Source organism: Rosa rugosa, chromosome 5, assembly GCF_958449725.1.
Source record: "Rosa rugosa chromosome 5, drRosRugo1.1, whole genome shotgun sequence".
Classification (NCBI taxonomy): Eukaryota; Viridiplantae; Streptophyta; class Magnoliopsida; order Rosales; family Rosaceae; genus Rosa; species Rosa rugosa.
In genome coordinates this window covers 8,958,908-8,986,248 of record NC_084824.1, presented here as the reverse complement: position 1 = coordinate 8,986,248, position 27,341 = coordinate 8,958,908, and the positions used below count along the sequence as shown (strand labels likewise).

The 27,341-nt window shown below is 36.8% G+C and overlaps 2 protein-coding genes and 1 long non-coding RNA gene across 5 annotated transcripts; 2 read left to right on the top strand and 1 right to left on the bottom strand.

Moving 5' to 3' along the window:
* The first annotated feature begins 6,491 nt into the window (after positions 1-6,491).
* Positions 6,492-7,678, top strand: LOC133708781 (uncharacterized). Its single transcript, XR_009846046.1, has 3 exons — positions 6,492-6,539; positions 6,840-7,050; positions 7,194-7,678. It is a non-coding gene; the product is annotated as an uncharacterized LOC133708781 (long non-coding RNA).
* Positions 7,679-8,219: 541 nt separating this feature from the next.
* Positions 8,220-19,698, top strand: LOC133710542 (alpha-glucan water dikinase 1, chloroplastic). Of its 3 annotated transcripts, none has more exons than XM_062136643.1 (33): positions 8,220-8,500; positions 8,969-9,246; positions 9,325-9,366; positions 9,490-9,599; positions 9,701-9,779; positions 9,871-9,962; positions 10,060-10,213; positions 10,758-11,150; positions 11,256-11,366; positions 11,527-11,622; positions 11,730-11,870; positions 11,962-12,050; positions 12,402-12,536; positions 12,791-12,953; positions 13,066-13,155; positions 13,236-13,421; positions 13,782-13,844; positions 13,921-13,983; positions 14,105-14,164; positions 14,256-14,408; positions 14,569-14,652; positions 14,848-15,024; positions 15,160-15,266; positions 15,468-15,681; positions 15,760-15,863; positions 15,975-16,107; positions 16,312-16,437; positions 17,294-17,404; positions 17,860-17,958; positions 18,387-18,560; positions 18,637-18,729; positions 19,075-19,190; positions 19,315-19,698. In XM_062136643.1, exons 2-33 carry the CDS (start codon positions 8,992-8,994, stop codon positions 19,517-19,519), a joined length of 4,218 nt encoding a protein of 1,405 aa, XP_061992627.1. In that variant the 5' UTR covers positions 8,220-8,500; positions 8,969-8,991; the 3' UTR covers positions 19,520-19,698. The 3 variants fall into 3 exon arrangements, with proteins under 3 accessions (XP_061992627.1, XP_061992625.1, XP_061992626.1); XM_062136641.1 differs by having other exon boundaries at positions 9,319-9,366; XM_062136642.1 differs by having other exon boundaries at positions 8,221-8,500; positions 9,322-9,366.
* On the bottom strand, positions 19,615-21,067 carry LOC133710543 (uncharacterized). Its single transcript, XM_062136644.1, has 2 exons — positions 20,258-21,067; positions 19,615-20,180 (listed from the first exon to the last, which is right to left on the bottom strand). The coding sequence occupies exons 1-2, from the start codon at positions 20,491-20,493 to the stop codon at positions 19,763-19,765; spliced, it is 654 nt and encodes a 217-aa protein (XP_061992628.1). The 5' UTR covers positions 20,494-21,067; the 3' UTR covers positions 19,615-19,762.
* Positions 21,068-27,341: the final 6,274 nt, after the last annotated feature.

Here is a 27,341-nt window from a genome sequence, read left to right as displayed (position 1 = left end):
GTGTCATTTTCTCTCGATTTCCGCAACTCTCCTTATTTTCTACAAAATAAATAAAAATGGATTAATTACATAATAATTACTTTGGAGATCAGCTTAATTCTAGTGTTTAGAACGTAATTACGCGCATAGAAATGCGTGTAATCAGAGGTAGAATAACTATGCTAGAGAAGTTTTTGATGGAAAAGAAAAGAGAAAATCACAAAGAGTTTTGAAGTTCTCTTTGTCTGCGAAAAACAAGGATTTAGGATTTGGGAATGATTGACTTGCCAAATAGAAAAAACAAAAATTGCAAGAGAGGGTAGTTAGGGTAATTTGTAAAAAAAATTAAATTAAAGTAATAGATAAATAGAGGTAGGGCTGGGCACGGGCCGGGCCGTGTATTAAATTTGAAGGGCCCGAACCCGGCCCGAAATTTTCGGGCCGGACCTAAATTTTGTGTTTTATTTTTTGGGACCGTAACAGGCCCGGACCGTTTTTTTTCGGGCCGGATTTCAAGGTTTTCTGGCCCATTTTACCTATTTTGATGAAGGGAAGAAAAAAAAAATATTCCTCTGTCAATGCAGCAACCAAAGGCTACCTGGAGGTCAAGACGCCTTCATCAATGGCATCGGAGACCCTCTGTCAGTGCTTCAATACCATACCCAATTACCCAAGATCATGACCATGTCAATCAATTATCAATTATGAATCTTTAAAGTATAACACTGGGGCAAAACCACTCAATTACCCAACTGAAGATATATTAACTACAGTGATTCAATTCAAAACCAAGTCTGACTCTTCCTCTGTTATACAACAATGATTCAACTTCATAAAGCAATATGCTTGACAAAGAATGAATAAAAAGGATGAAAACCTAGATACCTTTAGGTCCTAATGTAAGAGAAACAACATCAGCAAGCACGGGACCAGTTAAATTCCATCACCCAAATCCAAAAAACCCAGAAAAAAATCCAAAGCTCTTCCTTTACATTGAGAAAAACAAATGGATCAGGACAGCTCCTCCATCTCTATCGAGATCGATGCCGTCGGCGACATGAACATGGTGCGGCTCAACATGTGCCATGGCTCGCGTGATTGGCACCGCACCGTGAGTAGATTTGAGATTTCTTTTGGTTCTTGGAAAATTGGACTTAGATTGTGAGGTTTCTTGCTAGATTAGGCTTCGGGATTGAGGTTTCTTTAGAACTGAAGCGGAAGAGGAAGAAATAAAAGGAAGAGGAAAAAACTGAAGGAGAAGATGAAAAAGTAGTTGACGCGTGAAGTGAAGGAGGACGCGTGGAGTGAAGGAGATAGAATACGCTGAATACCTAATAATGATATATACGGGCCTGACGGGCTATTTTTTTCTGAAAACACAAGGCCCGGGCCCGGACTGTCCTTTACATACTTCAGGCCCGGACCGAACCGTTTTGTATTAAAAAAAATTAGGGCCCGGACCGTACGGGCCGGGTTGTGACGGGTCGGGCCGGGCTTCCGGGCTTCGGGCTAAAATGCCCAGCCCTAAATAGAGGGGGTGTGTGAATAGAGAAAATGGGTGTGTGAATAGCACCACCCTTCCTTATATTTTAAATAAAATGAAACACAACCCAATTCCATAGCTCTCATATCTCTCATCCAGTGGTCACACCGTCATAGTACAACATGAGCGATCAATCTCTCACTAAGTGGAAAATTAAATTATGGTTTTCGTGAGAGGCTCATAAGTGAATCTCTCTATTGGGCTAATTTGCATATCATACTAGCTTGAAGCCTTGAAATGCATATCCAGATCTTGATACTGAGCATGAACCCATAACTTACTCGGGACCCTAGATCAAAACTATCTTACTCATGAACCCAGATCTTACTCATAAACTTTGATCAAGATGAGCCTACTCATGTACCCGATCACAATAAGATCAAAATGACCAACATGGGCAAAATTCAGAAAAGCAAATTCAATTCCAAAAAGGAAGATTGGAACCTGTGGCTATGGCATGGGTGGCAAAATTGAATTGAAACCAACCAAAATCTCGAAGATAGACCCCAATCGTAGAAAATTAAATCCTAAACAAGATTAGCAATCCAACTTTGACCACATCTAATCCAAACCAAAATCTACTTCTCTGGCGTGCATTCGACCCGGGGAAGGCGGTTCTCAAGTTTGAGAGTTGAGACGCGTTGTAACAGAGTTAAATGACTTGGTAATTTTCATTATTTTTTAATAACATTTTTATTTTTGAAATTATAGGTTAACAGAGTTAACTGAATGTTAGATGAGTTGGACATAAAGTACAGGTGTCAACTGATTAATGGAGGGACAAGAAATTTGGGACAGAAGATTTCCTCCCGCAAAAGACTGTTAGTATGTTTCACACCATGCATTATTGCATGTGCTCTACTTATAGGAGTTAATTAATGACACTTAATAGGCTGGTTTGGCAAGATTTGAACCCTAAAGTCCATCATTATAATTAATGTGAACGTTCTACTACGAATCTTTTTTCGAATGGAAGATACAAGCTGAAAATCAAAATCCACCTATTTGTTAAGCTAAATTTTTCATCATTTTCATTTGAATAATTGCAAAACATACACTTCACTCAAGTCTCTTATAATCTATAAAGTTGTAAAGAGACGATTCAAATGTGTATTAAAGTTAACTCGTTCGAGGTCGTTCATCTAGAATTATTAAAGACATAAGCATAACGAGTATGAGTATGTAAAGTTGCTCAAGCTTATGAATATCTCATATTTCATCACAAGACCATTAAAATTTAAACTTAAGCACGTCTCTTGAGGTAGACTGTTCATAGCGAGACATTAATTGAAGCCTAAACACTGATGCATCATTACATTAGTGTTGACGAATTCCGTGTATAGATAAACCGCTAAGAAATGATGCTGCATTTCTTAACAAAATAAATTAGACAAATTAATCCCATATGCTAGTGTTCTAACTTGCATGGAAAATATAACAATCACTGTAATATTGGCCATTGATTTACAATTATGGTGATCATTGTTTAATTGATAGCCATTGATCATCTTTTGACCGTTGGGTATCAAATTGGTTTCATTTAAACCAATGGTAAGCTGCCACATGCCCCCCCTTGTCTTCTTCTAACAGCCCATTTTCTCCACATTTTGGTCTTCTACTGGGACCACCAATTCTGGATTAGGCCAGCCAAAGGGCTAAACTTAGCCCTCTTACCAACCCGATAGCCCTTCTATGGCCCTTTTCAAATTTGTTATTGGAGATGAAATAAGGGCTACATTTTAGCCTTTGGCCCTTTAGACCTCCTTATTGAAGATGGCCTAAGCACATGAATCATAAGCCTCCCTCCAGCTAAGGAAGTAAACGCCAATAATTTGTAATTTAATATATAAATGGTAGTTTGAGGCGAAGAGATGAAACAGATTAGAGAAAAGGTGATAGATTGAATTTCAGAGAACGTACTACAGTAGAAAACAAAAACTGAGAAGAGAAGGTAGAAGAAGAAGACAGGAATGTGATTGAGATTGAGAAGATGATGAATAAAAACTGGGAAGAGAGGAGATAGAAGCAGAAGAATAGGAACACAAACGCCGTTAGTCCTTGAAAATGCCAGAACTTGAGTCATCAAGAGTCATTTGCTCATGTGGATCATTACAGACCATTGATATTGAATAAACGGCTGAAAACAGAAGGCAAGGATAAACAAGGATGAGAAGTAGCCAAAGAGAGGATCCTCTCCAAAGACTAGTATGTTTCACACCATGCATCGATCATTGCATATGCTCTACTTGTGGGAAACTGGAAAATAATGACACTTCATAATAAGTTAATAGGCTGGTTAGGCAAGATTTGAACCCTAAGGTCTCATTTGGTTGCCGGAAAGGAAATTGGTTCCTTGGTTTTTCTCATGAACATGGGAAAGTAAATTTCCCACTAGTTTCCCTACCAATGTTTGGAAACACCGGGAAAGTAATCGGAAAATGTATTTTACTTTCCTTTCCGATGTTTGGTTTGTGCATGAATAGGAAAGTAGGTAACATCAATTTTCCAATAATATCTATATTATCAAAACATAAACAATCCAAGATTTAAAAGTTTCTTGGATAATTTGGTAATAACAACCATTAAAATAATATTTAGAGTAGGTAATTAACTTGCAATTAATGCAAAAAAAGTATGAAGGAAAATGAATCCCATGGGGTGTGGGAGGATCTATTTTCCCTGTTATTTTCCCTTCATGCAGGAAAGTTGTTCATTTCCTTGGATGTGCCAAACACAGGAAATGATCAACTTTTCTTTCCCAACATTTCCATTCGGTGAACCAAACGAGGCCTAAATTCTATCATTATAACAAAGTGTGGACATTCTACTACTTGGAAGTTCAAACCGTCCTTTGATGGAAGATACAAGCTGAAAATCATAATCCACCTCTCTTTGTTAAGCTAAAGTTTTCAACATTTTCATTTGTATAATTCTAACTCTTCACTTGAGTCTCTTATAAACCATAAGGTTGTATAGAGACAACTTGAGTGTGTGTTGAATTTGACTTATTTGAGGTTGTCTCATCTAAGATCATCAAATACATAAGTCAAGCACAACGAAGATTGAGTTTGTAAGTTTGCTCAGAGACTAACTCATATTTCCTCACAAGACCATTGAAAATTAAGCTTAACCACGGCTCAGTAAACTGTTCATGCTGAGATATTGAAGTTTAAGCACTAATGCATAATTGTATTAAGGTTGACGAACTCCGTGTATAGATAGACCACTAAGAAATGATGCTGCATTGGCCTATAGTCTTTGCATCCATTTAGTACACCACCAGGGACGTAGCTGTGCCTAAGGCTAGCCCAAGGGAGATTTTGGGTCAAAAGTTATCAAGTATAGGTATAACCCAAATAATAATATAAATTTTTTTACTAAGGGGGGTGTATTCAATTAAGAGTCTACAAGATTTGTTTGTATTTTAGAAATCTATAGGTATTCAATTGAGATTTTAAACAGTCCTTTAAAATCTTGATGTATTCAATTAAGATTTAAAATTATCCATTTAAATCTATTGATATTCAAAAGTATACGGATTTTTAAGGATTTCATTAAATGCTGGATTTTGGAGGATTTTATAGTGCTTTTTATACATATCAAAACTCAAAAACAATCCAACCACTTCCCAAAAGATTTTGATGGATTCTTTCTCACTCAAAAAATGAAGAACTTCTTCACCCAAAAAAAATAAAAAAATAAAAAGCAGGTCTCAATAGGTGACACTCATCCATTTTGTCCTAGACCTATTTTCCCACTATCTTCCTCTGCCTCTGCTCTCATCTAATAATTTTTTATTTATTTTTATCACTATAGCTCTAGAAGCCTTAATCCTTCTAGCTAATGAAGCTCACTTTCAATGGTATTATTAAGATGATACATACACACATGATTCTTTTGTAAATTAGATATGAAATAAATTATGTCATTAGTTTACTACTTTATTTTTTGTGTAACATTTTGACTCATTAATTTTCTCTTATTGTTCATATATCATTATACACAACATAAAGAATGGTAGATTGCCATACTTTCTTGTCATTGATATAGCATTATAGTTGGATCCATACATGCATCCATTGCTTAATTAAAGAAGAAGAAGAAGAAGAAAAAAATAATTAACCTACCAAAAACATCATAATGATTTGTAAAATCTAAACAAATACTAGTAAATCAATCCATTAAAATCAATCAGAGTCCATATAGAATTTAAACAATCCGTGGATTAAGTAAATCCATGGATTATAAAAACTCAAACAAAGTCTTTTAAAATCTGAATTGAATACACCCCCCTAAGTCTCGACACTTTGTGTCTCAATCACCGTTAGTGAGAATCAATTACGCAGCCGCCGAGCCACCTCCCTCTGAGGCTCAGTCATGTCAGTCTGACTTCCTCAGTCCTAAACCGCGACTCCCTCTGACTCTCTGAGGCTCAGACGCTCAGACGCTCAGTCCCGCCACCGAGCCACCTCCACCGCTCCACAAATTGAAGTAAAGGGTCAATTAGAACTGCCATTCATTTGGGTTTTAATCGACTCTGTTTGTATATGAATGAATGATCGAGTTTGTCCTTTTTGAGGATTGTTAGTTTGTTACTGAGAAAGTCTATAGATGCGGGTCAGTTATGTGATCTCCGGGCCAAGATGATGATAATGATGTGAGGGTTGAATGCCATTTTTGGTTGCGAGGGTCAATTAGAGTTGCTGTTTATTTAGGTTTTAAACTTTTAATCGATAATGTTTGTATATGATGCATTGATGTTTGTATAATCAAAGTTTGATTTCCTTAGCAGCCATGGCTTCCTCCATGTTTTCATTTGGGTTATAATCAAAGTCTGTTTGTATGATGCATTGAATACATAAATTGTCTGTTTCCATAGCTCCTCTTTGCTGTATATAATCAATTAGAATATCTTGCTTTTGTTGTGCAGAACTGCAGACGATGGTAGTATTGGAAGGGAGCAGTGGAAGTGTGGAACAATTTGGTTGGGGATTTTATCTCTTCAAGTCTTCATCTTGTGAGTTTAATTTGGTCCTAATTAATTTCTCTTGGGTTCCAAACCTCAAAACAAAAAATAAGTTATTCGCAAAATTTTTATATAGCTAAAATTAATCCAACTTAAACTCAATTTCTGGCTATGCCCCTGTACACCACTGCATGCAACCAGTCTATAATTAAGTATCATTTACAAAATTTACTACCCAACAACGATGCATATGACTTTTTAAAATGTCTAATCAATAGAAGCCTTTTCTTTTTTGAATCAACTTCATTCTACATCGTTGAGATTTTATATGCTTAATTTTCATTTCGACAGGGACATGAGGATCGAGGGCATCCCTTAACAAAATGAAGACAAACTAATTCCATATGCTACGTTTTAACTTGTATGGAAAATAGAACAATCAATGTAAGCACATGAATCATAAGCATCCCTCCAGCTAAGGAAGTAAAGGCCAAGCCCCCAAAAAGTGATCGATCTGCTTGCGTGCATGGTTGGGTAATTGTCTTCCCTTCACATGAATCGAGTACGCCATTTTCTATCACTAACCAAACTTTCCTTCATTGATAATTAAAGCTTAGGTTTAGTTTAGTTTAAGCCATTCCTTTCGTTATCCTCGCACTAACATGTTGCGTGTGCATTTTTTTTTCTTTATAAACCTATTGAAAGTGACAGGTTTGTTTTCGATGGTCGACTTCTTATTTCTGGATCTGAAAATTGCAAAAATCCAGGCTGAATGAGAAACAGAGAGAAAAGAGAAAAAGGAATGGTAGATATTGAAGACCGACTTAGTCCTTAGAATAATGGGTTCTAGCTAAGATATTGTATAATATATCTGTCCCGTTATAATAAATATCTTAGAAATCTTGGATCCATCAATGAGTGCAGGGACTGAATCTAAGAGTACGTTGCTGTGCTTAAATTACACTATAATTGAGAAGAGAAATGACAATTCTTGCAACTTGACAATGGGGAGGTAATAATACATTTCGAGAAGAAAGAGGTCTACCTTACTAGAATTGAAGCGGATTAGAGCATTTTATCAATAGTCACAAATAAATTGGACGTTTCAATTATGTAGAAGCTAATTATCAATCAGTATTGAAAAACAAATTATTTTTCATTTTTTAAGTCGATTAAAGTGTGATTTTGAATTATTTTATCCGTAATGTAATCTGTGTATTGAAAATAAAAAGCATGTAAGATTCTTTGAATATAATTTTCATGTTTTTAGATTTGTGCCTTAATTGGAAAGAAAAAAGGCTGAAAAAGTTGGTGGAATTATCAATAACAGATCATTCAATCTCTTCACCAAATTACACTACAAGCTCAAAGTGGTGAACATAGTTGGGATGATCTTCTGTCTCAATGCGAGAGTTGAAGTTGGCTTTTACTAAAAGATGTAACCGGAGTCATTTTCGTTTCGAGAACAAACGAGGAGCTTAGAACAAGTCAATGAAAATATCCGAGGGAAAAATGGAGGCCATTATTGAAAAATTTGTCAAAAACAAAGGGCAACCGAAACACCGCCCTTTTAAAATATCAGTGTAATAACGGGAACCGTACACGTCTGACCTCTGTCCTCTCTCTCTACTTTTCCGGTGAGGTCAGGAGACTCAAGGACGACCCCAGACATCTCTTTCAGAGAGTCAGGTCAAGTGCGAATAATGGGCCGAGTGTCCAGAACTAGACGGACATAAAAACGCCATGTCACTCACGTAGACTCGCTCTCTCTTTCTTCTGCTTTTGCTCTCCTTGATTTCCAGAACTGGTGGGAAACCGCACCAATCACATGAATTCCCGGAGTCTCACTCACTGACCCTCACTCCAAAACCTTCTCCTTTTTCTATTACAAACCTTCTTCCATTTTCTTCTCTCTCTCTCTCTCTCTCTCTCTCTCTCAAAAAGAATCTGATCGCATATTCATTCTATCTTTCTCTCTAAGAATCCACAGCTCGTATCACAGTATTTCCCAGGTACCCTTTCTGCAATTTTCAAATTCCATTGCTTCAAAACTTCCATGCTCTTTTCTTCTTCTTCTCCTCCATCTCAGCTGTTTTAAAGTGTCGTTCTTTGCTCTTTGATTTTCGATTTTACCCAGTTTGTTTCAAAGAAAATGTGCCGAAGAAAGAATCAAAATTTTGATTTCTTTCTGCGAAAAGGAAACGACTTTATTCATTCAGCGTAATAGATGTAATTTGCACATCACTTTTAACTGTTACAATCTTGTTGGCTTTTACTTTGATTTTCAATTTTACCGATTCTCGCAAAAGAGAATGTACCCAACAAGAAAATGAAAGAAATATTTCTTTTAATTCACTCACTCGATTAGAATGATTCTTGATGCTGTTTGTGGTCTGCGGCTTTAACATGGCCTAGCTTGCTTTGATCTTTTTCTTTTTCATGGGGTCTCTTACTGTGTTTCAATCCTATGATCTGTTCAGAACTGTGAAGTGTGTCGAGGAATATGAGCAACTCGGTGAGCCATAATCTTCTCCAGCAGAATCTGCTTCAGAGCAAAATCAATTCTTCAGGCATTCCTGCCAACACATTGTTACAGCCCAAGTGCATACATCCAGTGCCAGCGCAGCCGCGCAAGTCTTCTTCTATATCCAACAAATTTTGTGGCAACAGTTTGCAGAAGCCGAAGCTGGCCATGGGGTCTCGTCGGCCTGTTACATTTGTTCCTTGCGCTGTACTAACCACGGATCCGCAGTCTGATGTAATGTTCCCATAGCTCGAAATGTCTATTCGTATTGTTGGTTTTCAATGCTGATTAAGTCTTTGCTTGTAGCAGCAGCTTGCCGGGAAATACAACCTTGATGAGAACATTGAATTGCAGGTACGTACATGTAGTGTAAGTTCCGAGCCAATTTTACTGCTTGGATAAGGATTTATTGAATTTAACTGACCGAATATATGACACAGGAATCTATGCTAACAGAAGCTGTATCTAAATGAGCAGGTTTATGTTGATGCTTCCTCTCCAGGGTCTGCCACTAGAGTAGATATTCAGGTCTCATATGACGGTGGTTCCTTGGTTCTTCATTGGGGTGGGATAAAAGATAGAAAAGAGTAAGTTAACCTGCATTTACTTCCATCAGTGAATACAACGCTCAAGATTTCTACCTTGAAATCTGATATGTCTCCTTTCCTTTTGGTCATTTTCCATTTAGAAAATGGGTGCTTCCTTCTTGTCGCCCAGATGGAACCAAAGAATATAAGAACAGAGCTCTTAGAACTCCTTTTGCGAAAGTAAGTTTTTAAAACAGCACAAATGTGCCTCACCATGTGTCTCTCATTTGATTCGATTAAAGATTTATTTGTTTATCCATTTTGTCTCTAGTCTGGCTCCAATTCCGTACTTAAAATTGAGATTGATGATCCTGCAATACAAGCTATAGAGTTTCTCATAGTTGATGAAAGTCAGAACAGATGGTAATCTTTTTCATGGCTTTGTTTTTCTTGACTTAGAATCTCTGCTATAAGCAAACAATATGGATTTTATTCTTCTTTATATTTTCTATTGTTACAGGTTTAAGAACAACGGCGGCAACTTTCATGTTAAATTACCTTTGAAAGAGAAGTTGATATCAAATGTTTCAGTTCCTGAAGATTTAGTGCAAATTCAAGCATATCTGAGGTGGGAGCGAAAGGGTAAACAGATGTACACACCAGAACAAGAGAAGGCATGTGAACTATACTCTCATATTTTACAAATTCCAAACTCTCATTGCTACTACAGCTCCAACTGTAATTATATCTTTTACTTCCTGTGGGGAGAAAGAAACACTAGAGAAAGAGAATGCATAATGCATGTGAAAATTAAAAAGTTTGTTTTTATTCTTACTGCATCTCCAAAATTCCTTTTCTTTTTTCGCGTCCTGCGGTGACGAAGAAACCCATTCATCATGGTTACACGAATGATGCCCATAAAAACTGCGTCTCCAACTTTAATTACTTCTTCTTTTTTTAATTTTCTTCATGCTAGACCAACAAAAATCTAGTTATGTATCAGTCCTTCTCATTGAGTTCCAGATGGAACTTTTCCAAAGATAATGCTTGAAGTTTTTCATAAGGGTACAGGGTTCTTCTGTTATAAGATGTCATGCTATCAAAATTCTGGACAATGCAAATCGACTAGTCAAGGAGAAATTTGTTAGGTTGATTTATCGATTTTTATGTTCCTTTTGTTTACTGTGAAAGTGTTAAATGAATGTATTGGTTATATAGGTGGAGTATGAAGCAGCCCGAACTGAGCTACTGGAGGAAGTAGCCAGGGGTGCTTCCATACAAGAGCTCCAAGCAAGGCTGACTAAGAAAACTGATTCTGGTAACAGTCAGGAACCATCTCATGGTAACAAAGAAGTTTCCAAGGCCGCAAAGAAACATGAGAGTAAACAGGTTTTCAGAACTGGAGGAATTAAGCGGAAGCAACGAGACTTAATGAAGATTCTCAACAAACATGCTACTAAACCTGTAGATGAAGCTAAACTTGCACATGAAGAATCAACGAAACCAAAAGCCTTGAAAGCAGTTGAGCTATTTGCCAAGGCAAAAGAAGAACAAGATGGTGCTTCCGTCCTGAACAAAAAAATCTACAGGCTCGGTGATAAGGACCTGCTGGTGAGAGAATTATGTGTTTATTCTTTCTGCTTCTTTTGTTATTTCTGCTACAATATGATCTTGTAGGTATTAAACTAATTTTTAGAATCCTGAAATATTTACAAGGTACTTGTGACAAAGGTTGCTGACAAGATAAAGGTTCATCTGGCGACAGATATCAAAGAGCCAATTAACCTTCATTGGGCTCTATCTGTAAACAAAGCTGGAGAGTGGTTGGTAAATTTTTTAAACCTATTAACTGATCAGGCATACAGGAATGCTAAATATTTGATCAATTATCGTTGCTCTCATTTATACGTTTCTTGGGTACTTCTCTTTCCATGCATTGCTTGTTAATCACACTGCATTAACAAGTCAACTATATTGGCATTTTCAGGAACCACCTCCAAATGTACTGCCCCAGGGTTCAGTTTCTCTAAATGGGGCTGTTGAAACACAATTTGTATCTAGTTCTGTTGATTCTAATTATGAGGTATGCCAAAGGGAAACATGTACTGTTCCATTGGCTTGGAACTTTAAACTGGCTTATATATCCGAGACCCGTAGACAATAGTCTTGATATTCAAAATAATTGTACAGGTTCAATCTTTAGAAATAGAAATGCAAAAGGAAAGTTTCAAAGGAATGCCATTTGTCCTTTGTTCTTCTGGAAACTGGATTAAGAACCAAGGCTCAGATTTCTATGCTGACTTTGGTGTTGCGGTCAAGAAAGTTCAGAAGGTTGCTCCTTTCCTTTGGTCATAATATGTATCTACTGCCTTATTTAGACTCTGGATTCCATTACCTTACAAGTTAATTTCTCCCATTGAAGGATGCTGGTGACGGGAAAGGTACTGCAAAGGATTTATTGGATAAAATAGCAGATCTGGAGAGTGAGGCGCAAAAATCCTTTATGCATCGGTCAGTATTCTGTCAGGAATTAGTTAACAAAACATTTTATTGATTAGCTATTTCTTATTCCACTTGATGCTGTTCTGCTGTATTTGTTCCGAAATTTTTAGGGTTGTAAGCTTAAAATGAATTCTCCTGTTACTATACTAGAGAAGAATAGAGCTTGAAGAATGGTTTGGGTTGCTTTACTTGGGAATTTTAGATGTTTCAGTCATACCAATTAAAGCTCTTTACTACATTTCAAAAAGAGATGAAGATCCTCTGACCCTGTGTATTTTGTGTATAAGAGTCTTTCAACATAAGTTCAATAGAAATTTCATCTGCTTCTCTGTTTAAATCCGTTTGTTCTTTTCTTTTCAGGTTTAACATTGCAGCAGACTTGATAAATCAAGCAAAAGATGCTGGCGAATTAGGTCTTGCAGGTATTCTGGTGTGGATGAGGTTTATGGCTACGAGGCAGCTGATTTGGAATAAAAATTACAATGTCAAACCACGGTAAAATTCTTTTCATTTTGTTGAATTACTTATATTTTTTTGGCTTCTCGACACTGAAATATGTGGATATCCTCTTAAATAGCTCCCATGTAGCATCAATTACAAGTTCCATTCACCGTTTTTGTTTCTCTTTTCTGATTTAGATATCAGCTGAATTTGTTTTCTATGAAAATGTGCCTTTTGCTAAATGTGATGGTGGCCATATTTGATCTTCCTTTAAACCCATCAATAATTCTTACTCTCCTTAAGTGCAGTGAGATTAGTAAAGCACAGGACAGGCTCACAGGCTTGCTCCAGAGTATTTACACAAGTCATCCACAGTATCGAGAGCTTTTACGGATGATATTGTCTACTGTTGGACGTGGAGGAGAAGGGGATGTGGGACAGCGAATTCGAGATGAGATCCTTGTTATTCAGGTGGAGATTATTTATTGATTATATTGGACGTTCTTTAGGTGGTTTTGTATTCGACTCCCCTCATTTATGGGCTATGTTCTTCGTTGCTTGAATAATTTTTTTCCGGTGATAGAGAAACTGTGAGTGTAAGGGCGGAATGATGGAGGAATGGCATCAAAAGTTGCATAATAACACTAGCCCAGATGATGTTGTTATATGTCAGGTATTGGACCCATGAGCTAGTGAATATCTATTCCATGTTTCCAGTATTTAAAGTTTTCTCATTAAAATTTGTCACTGCAGGCGCTAATTGATTACATCAAAAGTGACTTTGATATTGGTGTTTACTGGAAAACTTTGAACAACAATGGAATTACAAAAGAACGTCTTCTAAGCTATGACCGTGCAATCCACAATGAACCAAGTTTCAGGAGAGATCAGAAAGAGCGTCTTCTGCATGATCTGGGGAACTACATGAGAACTTTAAAGGTTGGGATCCCTAAACCCTTTCAGTTTTAAGTATTATGGTTTTCTTTTTTATTTGAATATCCGCATCACATAATTTTGCACATGATTATTGCAACCAGCAGGAAGATTTGTGGTGTTGTGTGTGATATTGTGCTTTCATTCACGCAGTTTTTTCTTATAATATAGATGATGGGTTGTGACAAATGCATGTCATCAGAGGAATTCATGATACATGTTTCCCATTTCTATTATCATGAGAAGGGATAGTATCCAAGTCTATATTCTGATAATGAGGACATTTTTTTACTCCTAGTGCTTCCTGTGTATTATGTGTCTACTTTTTTGCATGACAAGTTTCTACACATCCATGTTTAAATGCAGGCAGTTCACTCAGGTGCGGATCTTGAGTCTGCCATCACAAATTGTTTGGGTTACAGTGCTCAGGTAGTTTCGAAAACTAATTGGAATAGCTCAGCACAATGTGGTTTTAGCATTTGACGGGATTTTCAATTCTCTCCAGGGTCAAGGCTTCATGGTTGGAGTACAAATAAATCCTGTATCTGGCCTGCCCTCTGAAGTTCCAGTAAGATTCTTATCTTCATGTAAAATTCTTATTTGTTCAGTCCAAAAAATTCTTATGATTCTTGAATTGAATGAGATAACTAACAAGAAGTTTCATATTGACATTTTTTTTTTCCAAACAGGGACTGCTGCAATTTGTAATGGAACATGTTGAGGACAAGAATGTGGAAGTCCTTATTGAGGTTTTGCGAAATGTTGATATTGACAATCATTTTTGCTCTTTCTCTTGTGCTCCTAGTCTGATTGTCAATGCTCTTTTAAATTTTCATTCAGGGTTTGCTTGAGGCTCGTCAGGAGCTGTGGCCATTGCTCTCTAAGCCTAATGATCGCCTGAAGGATCTCTTATTTTTGGACATTGCCCTTGATTCTACTGTGAGAACCGCCATTGAGAGGGGATATGAAGAACTGAATAATGCTGGGCCTGAGGTATCTTGTTGTTTAGGCGGTTACTTATATATCTTATGCCTTCCCCGCTTTCTTCTTCACTAACGTTGCTTCAGTTTTGAGTCTCGTTTGAACAGTTCCAATGATATACTCCCAACTCTAGAACATATTATCTTGATCAGCTGATTTATACGTTATGCAGAAAATTATGTACTTCATCTCAATGGTTCTAGAAAACCTGGCATTATCGTCAGATGATAATGAGGATCTCATTTACTGTTTGAAGGTAAGATAGCCACTACATGTATATCCTGGTGCTAATGAAGTTTAAAATGTCTAAGATATTAAACATGGTCAGAGGTCTTCTTTCTTCTTCTTTTTTTCTTTTCTTTTTTTATCTCTCTCTCCCTCTGTGTGTGTGTGTGTGTGTTAGAGATGGAGAACTTGCACAATTATTTGATTTCTTTCATTGTTTATGAAGGGATGGAATCATGCATTAAACATGCTAAAGAGTAATACCGATAACTGGGCATTATATGCAAAATCAATCCTAGACAGAACCCGCCTGGCACTTGCAAACAAGGCAGAGTCGTATCACAGTATTTTACAGCCATCAGCAGAGTACCTTGGATCAAAGCTTGGAGTGGACCAAGGGGCTGTATGTATTATTTAAAGCATTTTGTTCACTTGTGCTTCATGATCTTCTATCTTTCACTTCAAAACCAAAGCATTGTGTTTCACGTTTTGTATGATATAGATTCCTTGTTTCTGTCCTCATGATTATTTCTTGCAGTTGAGCATATTTACTGAAGAAGTTATCCGTGCTGGATCAGCTGCCTCTTTGTCCGCACTCGTTAATCGACTTGATCCAGTTCTTCGGAAGACTGCTAATTTGGGAAGGTTAATTGCGTTGCCATTTCTTAGCCAATCATATCTTATTTGATATCAAATAGTTAGAGACACTGGAATGGCAAATAAAGAGAATCAATAAAATGATGTTTCTAAAGCTTAGAAGTTTGACATCTGCAATGTCAACATCAATCACTTAAATGCTATGAGCCTATGACATGTTTCTAATTTTACTTTGGTTTGCCTGGACAGTTGGCAGGTTATCAGCCCAGTTGAAGTGGTTGGATATGTTGTAGTTGTGGACGAGTTGCTCACTGTCCAGAATAAAGTATACGATAAGCCGACAATTTTGGTGGCAAGAAGTGTAAGAGGTGAGGAAGAAATTCCAGATGGCACAGTTGCTGTGCTAACACCTGATATGCCAGACGTCCTATCTCATGTTTCTGTCCGAGCAAGAAATAGCAAGGTAATTTGTTCAATAATCGTAGTTTTCTTTCCTCTATAACCGACATGTTTGGTGAAATAACCAACCTATTATTTACAGGTTTGTTTTGCGACGTGTTTTGACTCCAATATTCTAGCTGACCTCCAAGCTTGTGAAGGGAAGTTATTGCGTGTAAAGCCAACTCCTGCTGATGTAGTTTATAGGTACCTCCCTCTGTTTGGTGAAATAATCAACCTATTATTTCAAAAATGTTGATATGCTTGATGAGGGTGAGCTGAAAACAATTTATACTTTCTTTGCATAAATAATTGCAGCGAGGTTAATGAGAGTGAGCTAGGAGATGCAAGTTCAACTAATACAAATGGAGACATCCCAGCTCTGACATTAGTGAAGAAACAGTTTACGGGTAGATATGCCATATCATCTGATGAGTTCACAAGTGAAATGGTAAGGCTTGAAATCATACAGCCAGCAAAAAAAAAAAGAGTTTTTAATTTTTTATTCTTTTATTCTTTTCTATTTCACTGTTGATTAGATTTTTGCAAAATATCTTACATATTAATCCTTTAACCTACCTATAAATGAATATCCTTAAACTCAGGCATCTTCTTAATTTCTGACAGTTTTCTGTAACATCTATGGTGATGGCAGGTTGGAGCTAAATCACGTAATATTTCTTATATAAAAGGAAAACTGCCCTCTTGGGTTGGAATTCCTACATCAGTTGCCCTACCATTTGGAGTATTTGAAAAAGTTCTTTCTGAAGATTCAAATAAGGTTGTCACCTCTAAACTTCGATAATCATATTCTGCACATATATTATTCATGCAGCTGTCATTTTCTACTAATACCTTAACCAGAACAGTCTGAAGTTATATTAATTTGTTTGGCTTTGTGTTTTTGGAAGTTAACCTGTCATTTTCTACTAATACCTTAACCTGTCATTTTCTACTAATACCTTAACCTGTCATTTTAACTAGGAGATGCATAGAAATTTAACTTCAGTAGTAATTTAATTGCTCCTTTCTCGAGCTAATGGTCAAATTGACTATGGTAGTCCTCCAAAATTGTAAGAAGACGAATGTACTTGATAATGAATAGAAATATAAAACGAAGTTAAAGCTCAAGGGTTTATAAGGTGGAACTGTTGTACTCTTCAAAAATGTGAGTAGTACGATGACAATGCAGCTATAGGTGCTGAGCTTCACTAGTGTATCTTTGCTGCGTTTCTCAATTGTAAAAGCATTTCTAGACGAATATTACATAAATAACTGCACCAATGTGTTGATATACTGAAAAAGCTGCTTTTTACTAATCAATTGAAAAAATATATAGTTAGGAAATTTGCCAAATGACTAGAAAGAGTACTTCAAATGGCTTTGGTTTTGCGCCCTGCCTTCGTTCTTGTCTATTCTCGCTCTACAGTACAATAAATGGACAACTGAAGATTCCATTTCATCTGCTTTTGTATGCATAATATAGGCATACTCCCTTTTTCCATGGATCTAATTGCCAGTCAAAGCCCATCTTCTGTTTGTCTGTTTGTAATTCATTATTTATCCAGAGCATCATAGTATAGCCTTAGTGTGACTTCATCTGTGTGTGTGTGTGTGTGTGCTTGTTTATTTTATAGGCTGTTGCTGACAAGTTAGAAATTCTAAAGAAAAAGTTAAAAGAAGGAGATTTTGGTTCACTTGGGGAGATTCGAGAGACAGTTTTACAGTTGACAGCACCACCCCCGTTGGTATGTATCTATTTTCTATTTTTTCTATTGAAGGCTTCAATGTCAAAAAAATTATTTTGTAACAGATGATATATTGCAAATGCATGCAATTTTTATTTCAAAGCCTGCAAGCACATGATCTCCTTATGGATATATGTTCCAATCTCTGGACTGTTGTGGTATCCAATTATTCATTTTCCAACATAAATTGTTAGTAAAGCAGGCAAATAATGACTTCTCTGATTTGGGGCTGAATCAAGAACGAAAGTTTTATATATGGGTTGTGCAGAATTCTTTACTTAAACTGAAGTTTTAAGTTCAGTAAAAAGTTTTTATTGAATCATTGTTCTTGTCAGTCATTCCTTTTCTTGATATGATATATAACTGGTACTGGCACCTGTAAGTAAAATAACTCTAGGGGCCTCTAGGCAGAACGAGCAATTTAAGTGAAAGCTTATTTTGAGAGTTACTTTCAGGTGCAAGAGCTGAAGACTAAGATGCAAAGTTCAGGAATGCCTTGGCCTGGCGATGAGGGTGAACAACGATGGGAACAAGCATGGTTGGCTATAAAAAAGGTAACAATGCTTTGCTGCATATGCCCATTTGAACTTGTTCTTAAATCCATTAATGCTAGGAATTTAACTCACTTGATATTAGTATTAGAGCCTTGAATTATGTCTCGAACCAATCTTTTCATATCTATCTGCTTTCTCATTACCAGTGTACTCTATTGAGTTGACTGGTATATTCTCTTTGTTTCTCTATTGATGCTTCAATACAGTATGAATTTTTTTGTTTTTTGTTTCTGTGGGACATGGCTAAAGCTTTCTGAGACCAGGGGCAGCAATTTCCCATGTTTTCACTACACTTTAAGAAAAGTAGATCTCACAAACATCATAACTTGTTATCAGAGCTCAAGCTGCCTATCAACTTAACGCAAATCAAATTGTTTTATCTTAAAGTTTTCTGATATATTGCGGTGTGCTCATCTCTTATAATCCAGGTCTGGGCTTCAAAGTGGAATGAGAGAGCATACTTCAGCACAAGAAAAGTGAAATTAGACCATGATTATCTTTGCATGGCTGTCCTTGTTCAAGAAATAATAAGTGCCGACTATGCATTCGTTATTCACACAACTAACCCATCTTCAGGAGACTCGTCAGAGATATATGCCGAGGTATTCAGCAGTATATATGTAAAGATAGAATGTATTAATATCAGAGACATTGATTTGAGTTGTTTTACCGTGATAGGTTGTCAAAGGTCTTGGAGAAACCTTAGTTGGAGCTTATCCTGGACGTGCCTTAAGTTTTATTAGCAAGAAAAATGCTCTGGACTCTCCTCAGGTAATGCACTACAGTGCCAAAAGTGGCATAAGAGTAACAGACCATGTATGGATTGAATTGCATTGATAACTTCCACATGGATTATATACCCAAGTAGTCTATGAATTTACCTAAATTGGTCATTGGCTTTCACTGACCATGTAATTAGGGAACACCAAGTATCTCCACCATTCTTTGCACTTCCAAATAGATTATCTAATTTACCCGAGTAATTTATCAATCAAAAAATTTTCTATACTGCAGAATAAAACTTTGGTCATTGGCCAGACCATGTAATTAGGCAACACAATATGTGTATAAATCCCTACCATTGTTTGCACTCATGAGTATGTGGATACTTTTCAGGTGTTAGGTTACCCTAGCAAACCGGTTGGCCTCTTTATCAGACGGTCCATAATCTTCCGATCCGATTCCAATGGTGAAGATCTTGAAGGTTATGCTGGTGCAGGCCTTTATGACAGGTGAACTACTATACAAATGATCCAGGCAACATGCTTCTATCAATAAATGAATTCAATACATCGCCATAAACTTCCTTTATATTTTCTATTCACTTGATCTTATGTTGTTTTATGGTAATGATAGTGTGCCTATGGATGCGGAAGAGGAAGTCGTGCTTGACTACTCATCTGACCCACTCGTTACCGATGGGAACTTCCAAAAGACAATTCTGTCCAGCATTGCTCGCGCAGGAAGTGCAATCGAGGAGTTATATGGTTCAGCACAAGACATTGAAGGTGTGATCAGAGATGGGAAACTCTATGTTGTCCAGACAAGACCCCAGATGTGATTTTTCTTTTTGTTATTAGATTCTTTTATAGGATTTTCAGTATAGACACTATCCAATTGAAGAAAAAAAAAAAAGGAAAACAAATAATGAGGACCTGTGAGAGACCTACATGAGCATCCATTTTTATTTATGAGGTGGTTCAGCTTACATGAAGCAATGAGCAATATGTCAATTGATCATACCAAGACTACATGACTCCACAAGGATATATATAATCTTTATTCCTCCTATTACACGCATCTCTCAGCAGTCGGCAGTAAATCCTGAGAGATCCATCCACACTTCATTTAAGCGCCCAGAAACATGATATGAAGCATTGTACTGGGCTATTGTATAAGAACTCTTTTCCTTCAGGATTCCTGGTTTTCCATTCAAGTGCTTATTTAGGCTACTCACAAGAGTTTCAAATTCCTCATTAATGTCATCATCCTTGGCAAACCCTGGAAACTTTCTGGCTGCTATGCAGTGACTTCTCCGCTTATCAAACTGCAAATTCAGTTCAGTGAAAGGCTGTGGTGGTGTTCTTTCATATTTGGCAGGCAGATACAACCTTACGTAGTATTCCGGTCCATGCACAGATGGGACAATGCTTGTTAACACCGGAGCTGTCATGGTAATCTGGGACGAGTTAAGGTTATCACCATGAATGTACTGATACAACCTACGAAAAGAGAAAGTGAGAGAAGAAAACATGGAATCAACCTACGAAAAGCGAAAACAAAAACAGTGTTGGAGAACCTGTGAAAGCCATCTTTAGTGGCTTTTTCGAATGAAGTTGTTTCTCGGACTTGAGCTGACATCCATGAGGATTCTCTGTAGAGTCTGACCTCAAAGTCTGATTCTGAATGCACCACACTGTACTGAGGCGACTCGACAGCTTGACTAGAGAGTTCAACTATACTACCACAGAGGTAGCATATTACTATGATCATGAATAGCCTCTCCATTATTTGATGATTAGTGCTCTGTCCCATGAACGGACCTCTGCCTTTATAAGTAGCCAGCCAAGACAAATCTTATTTTGTGATCAATTTGTACGTAATCCAAGTCAGTGACTTCAGTTCCACCACCATTTTCTTTAATCTATTCCCCACTTACGTACAACAACTTGAACCAAAAATATTCCTTGTACCACTAGTGATGAGAGCCTTACCAATCCCAACATTCAAATTGAAAATCATGAGTGCGCCAAATATGAAAGCAATGCAAGCACGCGTGCACTTGAAATTGAAAACAAACACAACATTCAAATTCTTCTAGAAAGACACCTGTTGACTAGAAGCTTGAAACCAGACTGAGAACTTGGGTAATGAAGGAGACAGTCCAAGTATCCCTAGTCTCTGTGTAGATGGGTTAATGATGAAGAATTGAAGATAAGGAATATCATGCAAGAATCGAAGGTGAGGATTAAGTTCGAAAGAGATAGAAGTACATTTACCTACACACAGCTAACGGTAAATGTCCTCCAATCTTCAGATCAATTAGTGTTGGGTTTCATTGATATGGAAGTAAAGCGGGGGTTTCGATTGTTTTTACCATGATAGCAATGAAAATTTTCTAGAGTACGTGATGTATTGATGTTAAATGTTAAATGTATTGATGTATTGATTTCAAAAAAAAAAAAAATTTGTTACATGATGTTATCTTAACCATTAATATCATCTAAAATTTTAACCGTTAACCTCTTACTTAGGCTCTAATTAACAATTTAAAATATTAAATACAAAATTATTTATTTATTCTTAAAGTAAGAGAGAAAAATAAAAAGCTTAAAATGTTGGTTTATATGCCAACCCTTGGAAACTGAACTCCATAACAATTTAAAAAGAAAAAAAAAATTCTCCAATAAATTAGTCTCTACCCAAAAACTATGGACTATAGCACCTGATTTCGGCAAAAATGACATTCTTATTTTCTCACCAATATTTTCTTACCTTCTAATTGATGTTTAAACATTTCTCAGATTGATAAAACTAAACGAAATCACGAAGTAAATGTTTTTAAGATTTTTCAAAGTCAAAAAATAATAAAATTCAGTTCATTCAAAGTTTCAATGTTCCATCAACTGGAAAACATTCTAAAAATCATGCTCCACAAATGGTGAGCTCATGGTTCAGGAGAATTTCAAGAGAAATAGTGTTAATAAAGTTTAACATGTTTTATTATGTTAATGCATTCCACGGCTGCCCCTATAACACCTCTCGACATGTCAAACTATGCAAAACTACATTTCTATTCAAATTGTCATGTTTCTTAATCTCATCATTGGTAAATCATGATCTTTAAAATATGTTCTAATTGACATAATACCAAATGAATTTTTTTGTTCAAAGAACAAAATTCATAAAACATAAAATTAAATAAAATAAAAAAGAGGTTGCCCCCATAACACCTCTCGACATATGTCAAACTATGCAAAACTACATTTCTATTCAAATTGTCATGTTTCTTAATCTCATCATTGGTAAATCAAAGATATGTTCTAACTGACGGAATACTAAATGAATTTTTTCTGTGTTCAAAGAACAAAATTCATAAAACATAAAATAAAATAAAATAAAAAAGAGTTCGACATATACTCGTTTTGCAGTTTCAGGAATATTCTAAGAGTCATTCTTTACAAATACTAAACTCATGACATATGTGAATTTCAAATGACACATGGAATTCAAAATATGACCCCTAGGCCCTAGCCTTGATACATCCAAATATGTCAAACCATGTTGAAGTTAGTATATTGGCTATTAGCATTTGCTGAGTCTTTGATGTAATTTTGATGTTTATATAAATTGGTTGATTTAAAAAAAAATATATATATATAATTCAATGTACTAAAAAAATTTCAAACACTGTAAATTTACTTCGTCTTGAGTTGAAGAATTTTCATAACTAACCTTGATTTGCACTTATCTTATTGTTTTTACCCAATAATTGTACTTAAACTTGTCGATCAGGATCAAACTTCATGCATGTGCCGGTGAATCGAACATATGATTGATCATCATCCTTGTGTTCTCTCCTTAGCAAGCAATGCGACGAGACTCCTTAGGATTATGCACTTGGTTGGACTGACATAATCATGATGTACGTATTAGAAAGAGCTAGATGTGCCAATGTCCCCATGATGAAGATGATTGCCAAAGCATGCAAATAGTAGTAGGTAGAGAATTAGTTCTCTAACAATTCCCTCCTCCACCTAAGTTAATGAAATTAATCATAGCTTATTTAGCTCTGCAAATGCAATGGCCACTCAATAAATAGCTATGTTTGTTTGTTGTTAACCTTTAAGGATTAACTTGAAGCATTCTTATCTATATTTTTATCTTGGAAAGCTAGCTAGGATGGGTCATGACCATGCATACTTGTTAGACACAATCATTGCTCAACATCACTGTTCCACGCTTTGGTTAGCTTTTAAATCTTCTTCTTTTTCCACTTTCGAAGCCCTTTTAAACTTGTAGCATTCATAATTTAAAAACATGCACACAGACCCACTGGGTTAAGAGTATCATTGTACAGGATTATTCTATTGGATTCATTCAGGAATATATCATCACACTATGTATAGTAGTACATTACACATTCAAAGATGGAGAGATTTGCTTCACTCCACATGAACAGTTGCATAAGAATTAGTGTTGGTTGGTTCTAATTCATCATTCTAAATTCTAAGAACCACCACCATTCTTTCTCATGATCGATTATATTCTATCTTTTCTTTTATGCTGGTATAAGTTCAATTTCACTTTTTAACTGAAATGGTAATTAAGGGGTTAGTTGTTGAGCGCATTCAGAGTATAGATGCAATGCCCAACTTGCGCATTCAGAGTATAGATGCATGTTCTTTGCTTGGTCCTAGGAGGATGGAGGAAGATGTTCGAAAGGTTTACACAGTATGAGAATAGTTCAAGTATTTTGAAGATATTGAATGGTTCAGATGCAAGGCATAATTTACATAAAGTTCCTAGTCAAAATTATAAGGTATTGTAGCTATATATTCGATCCCTGTCCCAGAATTCCATAATTAGCATGCTCTTTTTTTCAAGTGGGATCGGATAATTATGCAAAGGTTCTCACTCTTCTGTTGGAGCACCTTTTAGACTTTGAATTCAACCCCATTCGTTTCAGAATCGAAGATATACATTTGACCAAAACATATAAGCGACTCACATAAAAATAAGTCAAGGAATTACAACTGTGTCATCATGATTATCACAACCTAGCTATATTCTTCATATATTCCTTTGTGAGTTTAGGCTTTGATTACGAGCACACAGCAGCTTAGGGCGGCCTGCTATTTCTGTCCGCAAAATGTGGCAATGAACCTAACCTCTTATTATGTTTCACAATTCCATGCCGCTCATTCTGTTAAAGGTCTTCAATCCAGGAATCGAGACTCGAAAAGCTCACCTTTGGTTGCTTGTGCGGTTCTCAATCGACATTAACAACCTGGTCAATACACAATAGTAGTCATGTTGTCTCTGTCTAATTCCACTTCTAGTGATTCCGAATTTTTCCACATGGTTTTCAGGAAATGAGTCTGGTCAATTCCTATAACCTTTTGGTGATAATACTTCTTTTCTTTGTTTTCTAGATTGAATCCATTATGCAGAAGTTATAGTATCACACTAAAACAATTGGTAATAGTTAGAGAGGCTCGTCATTTAATATAATCTGATGTAAAACTAGTACTGTATAAGTGAAATTCGAGGTCTTAGGTGTGAGTTACATATATAATTTATTCAAATTACACTTCTTGCAATTAAACCTCTTTTATTTGACAATTACCAACATAGAACACAATGTTTGCAGCTCTGATTTATGTTGTAGTACATTTTAGTTGGTTTTACACAAAGCTGAAACTTTGCTGATATATGCAGATTCAAAAAATTTATTCAGACATTCAGTATTTCTATTATCATCGAATTTTAGAGATCGAATTACTCCTTGCTCAAAATGCTGATATTAAATTTGAGATATGTCAACGTACATGTCGTAGCTTACTTTGGAGGTTGAAGGACTATTGCTAGATACAGCACTTGAATCATAACAAAATGCTGCCCCCAAATTTCCTGTTGGCATAACATAGAGATGGAGCTGTTTTGCTACTACTATACTACTGTTGGCATAACATAGAGATGGAGCTGTTTTGCTATCAAGTAGTAGCTGCATGCCACACATAAGGTTGAAAAAAAGATAGACTAAAATTGTAAGTAGACCTGGAAGTGACCCTAGTTATCATGTCATATATATGTTGAACTGGTTCGATTTTCTAGAGTCAATGCAACAAATTATACAGCAGTACTTAGACGTCAAAAAAGGTGAACTTTGGCTCCCATTCTGAGAGATATATGCACACATTGTGGCCCTACCTTGCTGTTGTTTATGTGAAAACCTAAAACGACATTCCTTTTCCTTTTTCCAGATGACTCGAATGCACATATATACCCATAACTATATCATTGCTTCAAGGTGGAGACAACATCATTCTATCACTGTATCAATCTCAGATTAAAAACTGAGTAGGAAAAGAAATGAATTGAGCAGAATATATGGCCTAGCTAAAGTTTAAAAAATACAGGGCGCTTTAAACATGTGTATGACAGAGTACAGTACGTACTACTGCAAAAGCTTTCTGGGATACAGAAATTCTAATGAACTACTTCTATATAGTGAAGGAATATTGATTATGTTGCACTGTACGCATTGCTCGCTTTAGTTTTGTTTATCATCGATCATCTCAGAACTTCAGCTTTCCTTAGTTCTCTGATCGAGGTTAATGAAAAGCGAAACACTGAATTTTATTGCATACATGTATATATGGATGATAACAGCGCATGGTTTCCTCCAACCCTATATTTTCAATTTCGTACCTTAAAACGTTGTTTACTGTTTACGTACAAGCTTAAATCATGCTTAAAGTGTTTGCTTAATTAAATCTACCTCAAAAACATAAATGAGTTCCCATGCAGACATACAAAGCTATGATGAAGTAAAAGTTATTTGAAACATGCATTTACCGAAAAAGGTATAATGAACAAGTATATATATGTTTAATTAGATACATTTCATTAGTTAAACGGATAACCATATAATAAAATGAACAAAGAGGTAACGTACAACTCATACCAAATAATAAGAAACAGTAATTTATATTGATTTAACGCAAACATATAAATGGCAGGCTGATCACTGGAGGACTAGGGTTCTTACTGTTGTCATGTTTTATTTTATTTTTTATTTTTCATGCATCTTCCTCTAAAACCATAATTATTTGTTTCCTGCTGGCCTAATTATGAAGCGGACCTTTTCCTTTTCAAATTCCTCGCCTTTGTTCCCCCTCTAAAGGAGCTCCCCATTACTTTAGCAGCCTTTCCATCAGCTTTAAGTTTGATTAATACAATTTTGCGATAGACTGATGATCACCCAAAATAATGAACCAAATTAGGTTGAACCCGTAGGATAAGCAGCTAGCCTAAATTAATGAGACTTAAACTTAATTGCCAGGCTAGGATTAATTACTGGTTAAATCTCAGCCTCCGCATATACGTAAGGTGATAGCTGCAGGCTAGGTTAGCCGGCCGCTGCATTAATAAATTAGAGTCCACACCTCTTTAAAAAGAAGCACTTGTACTTCAAAACTGCTAGCTATACCTATAAAATTCACATCTCTACCCAAAAGTCCAAAACCTCCGGCCAGGATCGTATGTATAGTAGAGTACTGGCTAAAGGTTTATATACATGGACGCCATTAACTATATAGAGATATCTGCAATCAGTTTTTGGTAGCTTAATCAGCCGGGGGGGGGGGGGGGGGGGGGGGGGTGGGTGGTTTAATAGTTCGACTAATTAAGAATCCCTCATTTCCTTTGTGTGGTAACCGATCGTTCTGTAATGAGAATGATACCTGTGGGCCATTTCCTATTGCTTTAATTTGTATATAATTTCAAATTTACAATATCTGTAGGTATAATATAGAGATGGCCGGCCGGTTAAGTAGGGCTGTAGGAGTGATATAGTATAATGGAATGGCTGGGGGGAATGGCAAGCATCATTACCGGAGCCCTAAAAAGAGCACCCATCATTACCTGTGGACCAATAATTTATCTCACATACAAAAAAATTAGGGTCCTTGACCCAAAGCACCAAAATTGGCAAAAATTAGCTCACTTACCCCAGCAACAGTTTTTTATTCTCACTAACCCAATTATAAATGAAATGACAGCTTTGCCCTTAGCATAATTAAGAAAGCACAACCGAGTCCCTCCATCTGCAGATGCGATCCTCTCTCTCTCTCTTTCTCTTTCGGCCAGAGCACAGCCTTCAGCGTCTCTGGTCTAGATGGCCGGCGGCGAGACAATGACGTCAACAGAGAGTTCGTGCAACCGTGAAGGTGCAGCCGGCGATCGTCGTGAAGACCAGAAGCCACCGCCTGAACCCGAATCGAAACCATTTTCGATTACTTTCTCCGGACTCTGACAGGAATCTCTCCAGATTGCGATCTCGATCTGAGCTAGAGAAGAAGCTCCGGTTCAGCAGTCACCGCGGCGGCGATCGGATAACCGATCATGTCGTCGAAGCTCTTCCTTACTCCAACAAAGATATCCACAGCTTGAGATCAGAGCTTTCTTCGCAGCTAGCGCCGTACGCAGCGGAGGAGAAGATGAGGGCCGAGGTTGTGGCGGAGGAGAGGATGAGGCCGGAGGTCGTGGTCGACGTAGATGAGGTAGGGTGGAGATGATGAGAAGAGGATGAGGCCGGAGGTCGCGGTGGTCGTGGTCGACGTAGATGAGGTAGGGCGGCGCGTGGCCGCAGGTCTGCT